Source organism: Dasypus novemcinctus, chromosome 28 (assembly GCF_030445035.2).
Source record: "Dasypus novemcinctus isolate mDasNov1 chromosome 28, mDasNov1.1.hap2, whole genome shotgun sequence".
Lineage (NCBI taxonomy): Eukaryota > Metazoa > Chordata > Mammalia > Cingulata > Dasypodidae > Dasypus > Dasypus novemcinctus.
In genome coordinates, this window is record NC_080700.1 from 31,940,940 (window position 1) to 31,953,802 (window position 12,863).

Sequence of the window (12,863 nt, forward strand, 5' to 3'; positions counted from 1 at the left end):
ATTCTTGGAGGTTAGAGCTGTGGTCAAAGTGATGGAGAGAGAGCCATGGTGTGGATGAGATTACAATGCAGCATTGCAAGTTCAACTTGAATTGGAAACCAGACATTTTCAGTAGTCATATACACATCTGCATTGTCCCCTCCAGCAGCCAGAGTGTAGGAGTTAAAAAGGCAGAAGTGGTAAATGAAATACATATGCTATAAATGGGGCTCTACATTTTCTGAATTATGATAGCTTCTATTTATTGCACTGTTCTATATAGAATAGATTAAGTTAAAGCTCCATCTACTGCAATATAAGTTTTATCAAGTTGGAATAACAATCCCCTTATGACCTAATGTAATATTATCATTGCTCTATCCCAGTAACAGATCGTAGCAGCTATTTTTTAAATTACTGGTAGGTTTGCAATAATACTGAAAGCTAACTATCCACATAGCCCCAGAGAAGAAAAGCTCAATGATAACAGGACACACTGTCCTTCCTTAACAGCTCCTCGGAGTCATACTTTGGTAGCCTTAACTGGCTTGAGAGAGAGAAAACCCTCCCAGGAAGGTCCTGTTTTCATGAGAAAAGGAGATGCACTGCCACCTAAGACAACACCAAGACAGGAAAAAGCAACACTGAAGGACAGTCTGAGATGTCAAGGGCAGTAACTAATTAAGCCCCTTTTATTGACAGAAAATAAGGGATTAGTCAGGCACTCTCCTAAGTAATCGAAAGTAACAGACTAGGAATGCGGATCAGTACAACCTTCTGGAGGACAAGCTGGCTGTGCGTGTCATAAGCCTTAATCATGGCCACTTCATTTGAACTAGGAACTTATATTTAAAGATATATACAGATGTTTAGCGAAGACAATATCCACAGTTTAAAAACAGGAAAAAAAAGCAAGTATAAATATCTAACAATAATGGCCAGTAAAGTTACAAAGCATCATATGATGGAAAACTATGCAGCCTTAAAGAAAGTAGCATGGAAAGTGAAAAACAGGCTATAAAATAGAAACTACTATAAAACACGCAAACCTCTGTATAACTGTGCATACAAAAGGTTAGAAATACAACGACTGTTAACACCATCTATTTCTGAAGTGAGATTAAAGGTGTTCATTTTCTTCCTTTTGCTTATCAAGAACATATTATTTTTGAGTAAAAAAATACACATGAGAAGCAACTGGAGTACCCCTCTCTAACAACTGAAAGTCTTTTTCATTCTTTAAACTCCAGCTCAAAATGCCACCTCTTCAGTGAAGTATATCTTACTTGCTTAGTGGAAAATAACATCTTTTCAGTTTCCTAAAAACTTTACTTACATATGCTTTGTGGTGCTTCATCCTCCCTTTTATTAAAGACAATCTTTTTTTGTCTTGTGCACTGATTACATGTTTCAGGATGACAAGAATCCCAGTGTATTTATCTTTATGTGTGCCCACTATACCCACCAGAATAGTTACTTTGCAAAGAAAAGAAACTCAATAAATGCTTGCTTTAAGAATTTAAAAATTAAAAAAAATTTTTTTAAAGAATTTAAAAATAAATCTGCCAGAGTCACACCTTTTCCAGGGGATGGCCTCATTTATATATATGTTCAGGTGAGTCGCTATGTAGAGGTATTTGTGACTTGCACCATCAAACCCAACATTTTCTGTGAACTACATGATACATACCGCATAACAAATAATATTCCTGTTTTTAACATGAGTTCATAAAAATTTCTTTTCAAGAGGACTCAGTAATTAATGTCTCACTATATATAATGCTATTGAGGAGCAAAGATTATTGCTCCTTATTCCATCTTAACTGCATAGCAATCGCCCTTTGTTTGGGTCTTTATTATTTGATTCTGAACTACAATACGCCTCTCCTTCCCTCCTGTGGTTACTCCATAGAACTCAACAAGTAACACCTCTGTTCAAGAACATACAGTGTTTTCCTTGAATCATTTGGATTAAACTCAATCTCCTCAACCGAGAAGGCAACTCTACTCATGATCTGTTCCTCTCTCCATATAGAGCCTGGCCCTAAGTGACCCCTGCTCACACCCTACTCATTTGTACTTTTTTGCCTCTTTCACCTGGTAGAAATGTTCTTTCACTTTATTTTTATCACTCTAGAGTCTACTTTGCTGATTTTAATATTCTAAGAACGTGCACTTACTAAACTTGTCCTTACAAAAACTTCTCTTGAGGTCAGTCACATGGGTAGCTAGTCAGGTCTACATGACTATAAAAACTCTTGACAATGACACTCAGCTGGCTGGCAATATTCTGTGCATTCTGTCACACATATTTCCTGGGAAAGTTAAATATACTGTCCACGAAGCCACTGGTAGAGAACAGCTGGACGCTGATTCCTGGACTCTGCGTCATACTCCTCTTCTTTAGTCCTATCCTTTCACTGCAATAAACCATAACTGTGACTACAACACCAAACAATAAAAAACCTCTCTTGCTTTCATTTTGGGGGGGGCACCTATGTATAGAACATTATACTATCATTTACTTATTTACATTATCTTGATTCTTAAAGTTATGTTTTGTCCTATAATAAACTGTACTACACTCCTACTAAGATTAAGGGTTTATTAACAGTCCATCCAAAATGTTATGTACAGATCAGGTTTTTAAATTAACGGTTGAATAAGTACTAACAGCATTTTCTGAACTAAGGGGCATCAACTTTGTCTGTAAAGACCAACAGCACAGATTTTGGTTTTGTAAGTCAAGAAGCTAAACTGAGAGTATTATGCATATAATAATAAGGGAAAAAACAAGTTTCCACAGATTTTATTGACAAAATTCAAAATATAGTAAGAATCAGGTATAATTTTTTTAATAATACAGGGCTACTAATGAAAAGAATGGAATTAATTAGGCTCAAAGCAGCATTCCCAAACATCAAATCTATTGCAAATATTCACAAGAAAAAAAATAGCTTGTGAACTAGTATAAAAAGCAGGTGGAGGGCTGAATTTGGCCTGAGTCCTACTCTATCAATTCCTGCTATACACTATAAAAATAAATTGGATATGGAATAGAGGAAGAACAGTAAAGGGTTAAAATCCTGCCCTGAGAAGGTAGCTTTAGAAAATTCTTCTCAAAATCCTAAAAATAATGTTCTCAGTTTCTCTCTGCTTTTTTTTTTAATCTCTACAACTGACTTAAGTATTTAACAGCTTCATCAGCTATATAGTAAATGCATATTAAATAGCTGCATTTTGTATACTGTGGTAGTTTGAAGCTGCCTGTTCTAACTTAATCCATTCCCTTGGGGGGGGACCCTTCGTAAGCAGGACCTTTGAATGAGATTACTTCAGTTGGGGTGTGGTCTTCATCCTATTACAGGAGTTCTTTATAAGCAGAATGAAATGCAGAGAGAAAGAGAGAAAGCCACAGGAAGCAAGAAGCTGAGCCTGGAAGAGAGGGGAGACACCAGGAGGTGCCACCATATGCCTTGCCATGTGACTAGCTAAGGACCCCAGGACGACCAGCCGGCCCCAGAACTTCACAGTCTTCTAAGAGAAAGCATCAGCTTGATGATGCCTTGATTTGGACTTTCTTTCAGCCTCAAAACCATAACCAAATAAATGCCCATTGTTTAAGCCAAGCCATTGCATTGGTATTTGCTTGAGCAGCCCAGGAAACAAAAACATATACCTTGTGGTTCTCTGCGGTTGTCCCAACACCAGTTCTTCAGCACACTAATTAACCTTTCATATGTACCATTTACTGCACAAAAGAACCACTGTCCCACCAGAAACAAACCCTCTACTCTTTGTAAGAAGGGAAATACATGATATTATCATTTAAGTTTATGAGTAAATTATATTAAAAAAAAAAAAGTCTCATTATTGGGACTCTTTGTCCATAGAAAAATCATCACTGAATGGCTCTTAAATTCTTAGCAAAATGTTTTTGATAATCTTTATGATCTTTATTCTTAGGTTTTTTCTTAATTTCAAACCTAAGATAAAGTTCATAAAGATTATCAAAAACACTTTGCTAAAAAATTAGCCAATGTTTGAAAAAAATTAGGAAAATACTACCAGTATTTCATGTGCCCCTAACTCCCAATCTCAAAACATATATGTATTTAAATACTTAACTGAAACCACTGCAATCATTAAAATTTACAAGTGAAAATTACCATCAAAACATTTCTCCTGAAATTTTCATTAAACAACCCCTTTACATTATTTTGATCCTAAACTTCATAAAAATAATCAGAACCAAAAATCGGTCAGGAATTCTGAACTATCCAGGCTCTGCTACTTCTCTGCTACGTGATCTCTGGCACATCATTTTAGTTCTCAGTTGAGACTCTAATGTCGCCCATTTTCTAGAACAGGGGATGTCTATAGCACATGCATTCACTTTCCCTATGGGGAAAAAACAGCAATGTTCTAACACTGGGTTGTGGCAATAGTTGCATAAGCTGTAAATTTACTAAAAATCACTGAATTATATATATAAATAGGGGTGAATTTTATAACATGTAAATTATATCTCAACAAAGCCGTTTGTTTTTTAAAAAGCAATCATAAAAATTGCACCCAGTAGCAAGGGCAACTTTGGTGTCACATCATGAAACAGGAAGAAAATAATCTACAATTTTCAATTGCCGAGGTTGGAGGTAAGGCAGGTAAAGGGAAGAAGGGGTTAATGCAGAAAAGAAAAACATGCCGCAAAGAAATATTATTAAGCAATAAAATGCTAGTACCCAAGATCTTGACTTGAAGTTTCACAGCTCCTAGAGCTATCTCCTGAGCCCATGCGTCTTCTTTTGGATGGCTGCGTTCCATCATTTGAATTCTCTTCATTATCATCCTACACATTTAAAAGAGTTTTAAAAAAGAGAAAGAGAAAAAGTAATAAACAAGAAAAGAATGATTATGCGTTCCCCCAGACTTATCGAACAAATTAAACTTTCTAAGGATAGCTAGTTACACAAACATAACTTCCTATTAAAATGAAAAGGGCCAAGAATTTGGCAGGGGCAAGACCTGGAAGAAAAATAAAAGCTGATCATCAATACAGTCTAAATAAGAAAATGTTCAATGAACCTGTAAATCGAAATCCCAGGGGAAAACACCTTCTGCTTTTAATAAACACATAAAGGAACCTCATTTCTCTAAAATTAAAGACACTCCTTCTCCCCCCAGTTCTGCCAGGAAAAGACTGAATGGATCATTTACAATATTTAACTCAACTCATAGCTGGTTCATAGTACTATTCTAACTGGCTATTTTAGTTACTTGTATTCCTGTGAAAAGGGGACATAACAGGAACCAAAAACAGGTAACCAATTTATCTCTATCAAATTTCTGTTCTGGCACGGCAAAAATTTGGGAAAAATGTACCCTAATAAGAGACATTACTCTATATAGCCACACACACAGCCACAAAAGACTTTAAAAATTTTAATGCCATACATGATGTGATAATATCAAGGCTGTAAATTCAACCATTCCCTTAAAGAAAGGAATGGAGGTAGAAAATGTTAGGAAACGGATATATTCACGTTAGCCAAGACTTAAAGTCTAAAAACATGACCTAAAAAAAAAAGAAATCAAGGTAATTTAACTTTCTAACATTAGTACAATTTTGTTAAAATCAAAGATGCAAATCTTTGCAAAGGAATATGAAGAGGCGGTATGGCATGCCAGAGTGGGGACCCACTAGGACCGCACTGGGCATGGTCCCTCTGTGGCTCTCTCATCATCTGTAAAACTAGGACAATAATAGTACCCATATTATGTGGCAAACACAAGAATTAAATGACTTACATGGAAAGCACTTAGAGCAATGCCTAGAAATAATTAAGTGTTCAATAAATGTTAGTTGATATGATGATGATGATGATGATTAGGAAGTCTCAAATGTCTCCAGCTCTTAGGAATTTACTCAAATTCTTTCACAAACAGTAAAATACACAAAATATTCAGTCCTCATAAAATAAGCATTCAATCAAGGAGCACTGCACATTCCTATTAAGACTAAGCAATCAGGCTGAAGTTGGAGAACAGTATAAATCGGTTCTCAGAAAATTTACATTTAACAGAAAGTATCACAATTGGGACATTTCATATTCAATACCTCAAGCATAACTCACTTTAAGCATTCAAGTATCTTTTCTTCTAGTTTGCTTGCTTGTGAGTACTTTAAGGATTTTGATGCCAATTTGCTTAAATACATTTCCCTTTGATTGGCTAAAATATTGAGATACTCAAACATAAAACAAAGTTAAAAATATATAAACATACTCAAAAGGGCCAAAATCTCAATTTCATATATAAAACATTTTTAACTTGCTATTACAAATTCTAGGCCAATGCAGTATCACATAAATTGAGCATATGGTCAGCTTACCTTTTTCCAGAGAGAAATATCTTTCCCAATATACTATGGGATAGGATTAAGCAATCAGAATTTACTTGCAACCTTGATATAGGTACAGATGTGTCTGTTTTTAAAGACTCCCAAATGTGCTAAACCAGACATTTACATGCCACCTTTGGATTAAATATTTCTTCACATCACATGCTTGGGATAAGACCCCTACAGCTAGGTACAGGAGGTACTAATTCAATGCCCATCATGTATCCAGCTTGCATTAGATGCTGGAAGTACAACAATGAACAAGGCACATGGGATTCATAAAGAGCCTTATAGTCTAGTTATTTTCATTGGTTGGGACACTTGAGAGACCTTCAGAAATAAGAGTTTTATATACCACAGTCTCATATACCTTAAAAAACACAGAAGATATGTGGAATAGGAAGAGCTACAAGGCAGCTGTAGCCTTGTTAGACTACAATAAAATTTTTTTTCTACTGCCAATTCCGGTATCATACTTGAGATGGACCTTAAGCATCCTGTTTCCCATCATCTTCTAATTCCAACTTTTCAATTACAAGTTAAGTTTTGAGATTTTTAAAAACCATTCCTCGCTTCTAACTTTCTGTCGCAAACCACAAACTCTAGAAACACAAAATGTTCACATCCATGACATTCTAATGAAAAAAACATAAAATCAATGACACTGTACTACACATGTAGCTTTTTCTCCACTCATCTTTCACTCTATAACACTAAGTCCCATTTACTGTACAGAAAACAATATAAACTACAAAACTGAAAAAAGTTTCCCTGAAAATATTAGAATGATTATTATTTAGTTATCATACTAAGCTCACTAATGGTCTGGGTTTTCCACAGTTGATAACAATTCATTTCTTTTTAAAAAATACGAGTTCATCTTTTTCAGAATAATATTCACCAGATGAGAATCTTCTGCAAACACACATCCTATCCTAGGCTAATATGAAGAGGACTATCTTAAGGGGAAACTTTTATTTCCACACAAGAAACAGAATGTTTCTACAGTAAGTCTGTGGATCAGTTTTTTGGGAAGCGAGCTTAGGGTTTTCTGATACACATTTGCCAAAAAAGTCTGGGGGCAAGGCACAGTTTTTCTTCCCTTTGGCTTTCATCACTTCATTTTATTTGAAAGGGTGAAAGGTGGAATGTCCAGTTACAGCCAACGAAGGCCATCAGGATGGCCAAGGTTGCAAAAGGAGACTGGCCGGGGGTGGCAGAGTTAATTTCCACCAGCCTCGTTCATCTTACAACGAGCGAAAGTCCTTTCAGCCCCCATGGGTGGCTCACCAGTCCTCGCAGTACTCACGGGCAGAAGAGCAACAGGCCGCTGAATTTTGACCAGCACCCTGCAAAGGCTGCAAGTTGCTTTTGTTTGGCGATGAACTAACTTGGGCCTTTTTATACCCAACCTGACAAGTCCCAGCCTGGGGGGGGGGCGGCAAAGGAGATTTCCGGGTTTGAGAAGGATTACTCTTGAGAGTCCCCCGGAACCCCAAATCGTGCTGAAACCCTTCAGCAGGCTTCCCCGGTGCGGGAAGACTGCGGCGGAACCGGGCAGGGAAAGTAACTTTTTCGGCCTTGGGGAACCATGACGCGGGGCTCCCGGAGAACTCCCGGAAACGACACACTTGTGTGAGAAAGTTCCCCGAGGAGCATGTAGGGGCTCGGGGGACCCCGCCTGGCAAGCCTTCGGGCGAGGATGTGTTTTGGGGCGCTGCTGCCAAGGCACTTGCTCTCAGCTCCTCGGAGACGGAAGGACGCCGGGTCTCGAGCCCGCGGCCCCCGGCCCCGAGGCGCCCGCCCGGCCTCGGCCCGCCCGCGGGACCCGCTCCCAGGGACGCGCGCGGAGAGGCCGCCGTTGGGGGCCGGGGCGGGCCCGGGGCGCGCCCCCAGCCCGGCCCGCCCCGGCGCGGGCTCCTCACCTTCGGGGACTGCGCCCCGGGGCTGGCCGGGTCGCTGTCGCACAGCCGCGGGGAGAGCAGCGTGCCGGGGGCGGCCGCCGCCGCCGCCGCCATCAGCCCGAGCCCGAGCCCCCCGCGCCGCCGCCGCCGCCGCCGCCGCCGCCTCGTCCTGGCCGCAGCCGTCGCCGCCGCGCGGAGAGGCCGCCGCGGCGTCCGCTCCCCGGGCCCCGCCCCCTCCGCCCGCCCGCCGCCACCGCCGCCGGGAGGCCGGCCTCTGCCGCCGCCCCGGGCCGCCCCGCCGCCGCGCGGCCCGCGGCTCGGCGCCGCCACCGCCACGGCCATGGTCGCCGCCAGCGCTGCGGCCGCCGCGGCCGGCCGGGCCGAGCAGGAGGGCCGGCGGAGAGGCGCGGCGCGGCGCCCGAGCGGAATGGAGACGGCGCGGCTCGGCCCCCCTCCGCACGTCACCCCCTCTCCTCCCACCGCTGCCTCGCCGCTCCCGCAGCCCGCGCCCCGCCTCCGCCCCCATCCCCGGCGCTGCTTGGCTCGTTCGCCGCCCGCTCCCACCTCCCGGCGCCTCCCCGCCGCCGCCGCCCGCAGCCCCCCGGCCGGCCCCGCCCACCTCCCCGGGGTCCCCGCCGCCGCCTTCGCGCCGCCCCGCATCCCGCGCTCGCCCCGCGCCGCCGCCCGCTCCCCGGGGGCCTTCAGAGCTGCGCGCCCCGGGGGTGCCGGCCCTTCCCGCGCGCCGCGGCTCCCCGGCCCCCACGCTCCGGCTGCCGCCGCCGGGGGGACCGCCCTTGTCCGTGTCTCCTCCGGCCCTGTCTCCACCGCCCGCCCGCCTTTGTTCTCGACGCGCGGGCTTTTCGCCGCGCGGCTGGCTCGGGGTCCTGGTGGAGCTTCCAGAATCCGCGTTTCATTCACCGGAATCCTTACCTGTCGTGCATCGGAAAACTTTTTCCACCTGCCCCTCCGTGCGGGTCACCAGCCATCGCAGGGAAAAGTAGCTGAAAATTCTACGTGCACGCCTGGGATTGTGTGTGTTCACCTATGGCATTTACGCGGCAGCGGCCACCAGCGCTGTAGGAGCGAGCGAGCGTGGGGAGGAGAGGTCAGATGTTCTAAGAACACTGCGCGAAGAGTTCCTAGCATTGATCAAGACTGGAAGAGACACTACGTTGGAGTGGCAAGGAGGAGGTGTAGAATCACACTGACCTCCGTTCTAATGCTGGCTTCCTACTTGCTGTGCAGCCTTTGGCAAATCATTTAGCCTGAATTTGCCCATCTGTAAAATGGGGGTAGTCCAATCAATCGTCGGGGTTGTAAAGTGCACAGTAGATCGCTAGGCACATGGGAGGCACCAAGAAGGTGGCAGTTGTTTTACTGGAACTGAATTTATTATTTATCCTAGTTCGCAGGCTTCGCTCGGGCACTTCTAGGACTTCATTTAAAAACGGCAGGAAGTCAGCAACTGGACCCGAACATGCGGCGGAAACCTGGTAAGATGGCAAGGTGCCCGAGTTTGTTAAAGTTGACCGCTTAGCGGACACTTTCTTATCCGAGAATGTAAATGATTGGTTATTCCCTGCAATAGAGAATGTTTGGGAATTTAGAGTACAACATGGCTTCCCTTTCATTCATTATGTTAGTCTACACTGAGCAGAGAAAGTTTTAAAAGATGAAACAGAGATTTTTAGACCTCCACCTTAATACAAACAGCCTACTTTCATTCTCCCATCCCTCGAAATGGTGTCACCAACAACTTTTAGGGTCTCACACTGCTCCTAATTCAGACTGCTTTCTCAGCCTCAGTGACCAGCTTCCCCTTGCCCTACGAAGTGCTCACTGAAGACACCTGGGCCCGCAGTCCATGGAAGAAGGAGGCGAACCAAGGTTGCTCCATTCCCTAAGGTGCAAATGCATATTAAGATTCAGCATATTTCCCCTGATATTTTTTCACCGATCAGGGTTCTCATTCAGATTTTTTGAATGTTTAAAAAAAAAAAAAAAAAACTAAGTCTGTCTCTAGATCAAATACAAATTTTATTCCAAGTCAGCAAATATTGGTTAAGCCTTCCAACGGTCAAGAGAAGCAAAGCAGTAAGAAGGCACTGTATGGATTACAAACCCTGATCACAGGCTGCTTTAACACTAAAAGAATATGTTACAAATACACAATTGTACTAAAAACCCCCTCAGGTGACAGAAAGTTTCCTTGCAACTAGAAGAATTAAGATTTCAAGGTCAAGCCAGAATTTTTAAAGTGTCCAAAATAGGTAAGACATCAACTCAACAGGTATAGTTTCAGTTGGCAGTGAAAATGAGGATCCTAAGCCCCCAAAAAAGATCAAGAGATGGGAAAATACAAGACCTACTCAAGGTACACTGATCATTCTAGTTTGGCTTGAGAATAAAGGAAGAAGAATTCTAGGAGACGGAGATGAAACATACAGGGAGGCAATATAATGGGGAAAACATAGGTTTGGAGTTAAGACTGGTTTAAATCCCAGGTAGGCCACTTATTAGCTGTGTGATCATAGGTAAATTAATTCCTCTGACCCTCAGTTTCCTCATTTTTCAGATAATGTCAATTCAGTAAGCCCACAAATATTTTATGGCACACTAACTATCTATGAACTGTTAGGTGATGGTATAAAAGGAAATATTTATTCACTAATGAATCAAAATATTTCCTTATTTTTAACTAAATTAGGCCCTGAGTTTGGCACCAACAATGTAGTGATGTCTTAGTTTGCGGAAGGTTGCCAATGCAAAATTACCAGAAATGGGTTGGCTTTTATAATGGGAAATTTATTTGTGGTAAATACTTACAGTTCCAAGCCTGCAAAAATGTCCAAATCAAGGCATCATCAGAAATGCTTTCTCACCAAAAGTCAGCTGCTCGCAGATCCTGGAGTCCTGCCACATGGCAAGGCAAGGTAGTGGGTCTGCCAGTCTCTCCCCACTTTCTACTTGAGCTCAGCTGTGGGTGATGAGGCATTTCTCCCTGGGCCTTGTCTCCTTGAGCCTCTCAGGGCTCCTCTGCCTTTCTGCAGTTGTAGGCAAACCTAAAGTCCTCTCTCACATGGCAGTGGCTCTCATTTTTCTGTGGGTCTTCTCCTGAAACTCAGTTCTCAGTTTATATAAGACCCAGCAAGATAAGAAGACAGGTTAGCTAAGTAGATGAATTCCTACTTTATATATATTTATGAGGTCCCTGGTTCGATTCCCAGCTCTTCTTTAAAAAGAAGACCCAGCAAGAGGGTGGAGACCCAACCTGGGTCATGCCTCACTAATGTAGTCCTATCAAAGGCCCTAAAGCAATCTAATCAAGTGATCTAATCAAAGGTCCCTTAACTGAATCCAATCAAAAGGCCCTGAATACAGAGTTTACAGGCACAGGTATGGATTAGCTTAAGAACATAATTTTCTGGGGTCCTCAAAAGACAAACCAGGACAAGTGGGAAAAAGAAAAAGAAAAAAAAAGCCATAAAACTGAGTGAAACCACCTAGAGAGAAGATGTAAAGTATAGGTGAGAAGAAGGTCCAAGCCCAAGAAGTAAAATAGAGAAGAAGAAAGAAAAAAATTGAGTGTGTGGACTACAGGAAACAAATAATTATTTCAGAAAGAGGAGCTGGTCATCTATGTTTGTCAACTGAGGCATTGAATAAGATGAACACAGGGAAATATCACTGGTTTCATCAACTTGAGGTCATGAGCAGTCTTAGCATGAGTTATTTCAGTGTAGTGATGGTGACAGAAGCCAGATGGAAGTGGACTGAAGAAGGATATGGGAGCCTAGGAATTTGAGCCAGAATGTAGACAATTCTTTTGTGAAGTTTTATTGTAAAGAGCAATAAAGAAAGAGGGTAGGTGGAAAGTTGTTCTTTTGCTGTTATTGTTTTTAAGATGGGAAAGCTTCTTCATAGCTGATGAGAATGACTCAATGGGGGGAGGGGGGAAGTCATGATGCAGGAGAGAGGAAGATAGCTTAAGGAAGGCAACTCTTGAGAAGGCAGGAAGGAAGAGGATCACCCTGAATGCAAGAGCCGGGATGGAAGCACAGTTCATCCATTCTGTTACAGGAGGCAAGACAGAAAATGTCTGCAGATGCAAGTAGGTTTAGAGACTGGTGGTGGAAAACATGAAGGATTTTGCCTCTGATAGCATCTGTTAATGAAATGAGCTTTGGCCTTCAGCTTGGAGTGGAGGGAAGGAGATTGAGGAGAAAGATGGTACAAAGGAGTTGTCTCAGAGGAAAGAATTTTCTAGGATGCCAGGCAGTGTGGCTTGCCCCATTGAGGTCTGTGTTCATGAACTTAAAGTGAAGCCTATCAGTCTGGTTTTGTGATATTCTTAGTCAACTCTAGCTGCTTGGATGTAGGCTTGGAAAAGGGATAGTGGCATTTACAGGAACAGTTTTCCCCATTGAGGACAAAGGACAAAAGAATTTGGAATGTGTTTGTAAGGGAGTGATGATAATGATGAGCTGTGGAATCTAAGCTGAACAAGGACAAAAAAATACAGTTATTAAACAGTGAAATAGGTCAATGACCTGGAAATATCAATGCGAATGAAGGTGGTG

The 12,863-nt window shown here is 42.6% G+C and overlaps 1 protein-coding gene across 3 annotated transcripts in view; it reads right to left on the minus strand.

The window, feature by feature from the left end:
• Window positions 1-8,433, minus strand: part of PHF10 (PHD finger protein 10) — a 27,699-nt gene extending 19,266 nt beyond the window's left edge. For 2 of the 3 annotated variants that reach the window (XM_058289721.1, XM_058289720.1), the window contains exons 1-2: window positions 8,305-8,433; window positions 4,722-4,828 (exon numbers count right to left, since the gene is read on the minus strand). In XM_058289721.1, the coding sequence (XP_058145704.1) occupies window positions 4,722-4,828; window positions 8,305-8,397 (200 nt within the window). In that variant the 5' untranslated portion in view covers window positions 8,398-8,433. Of the gene's footprint in view, window positions 1-4,721; window positions 4,829-6,113; window positions 6,206-8,304 lie in introns of those variants that run through there. The other variant, XM_004470691.5, reaches the window with a different exon arrangement.
• Between the last annotated feature and the right edge of the window lie 4,430 nt (window positions 8,434-12,863).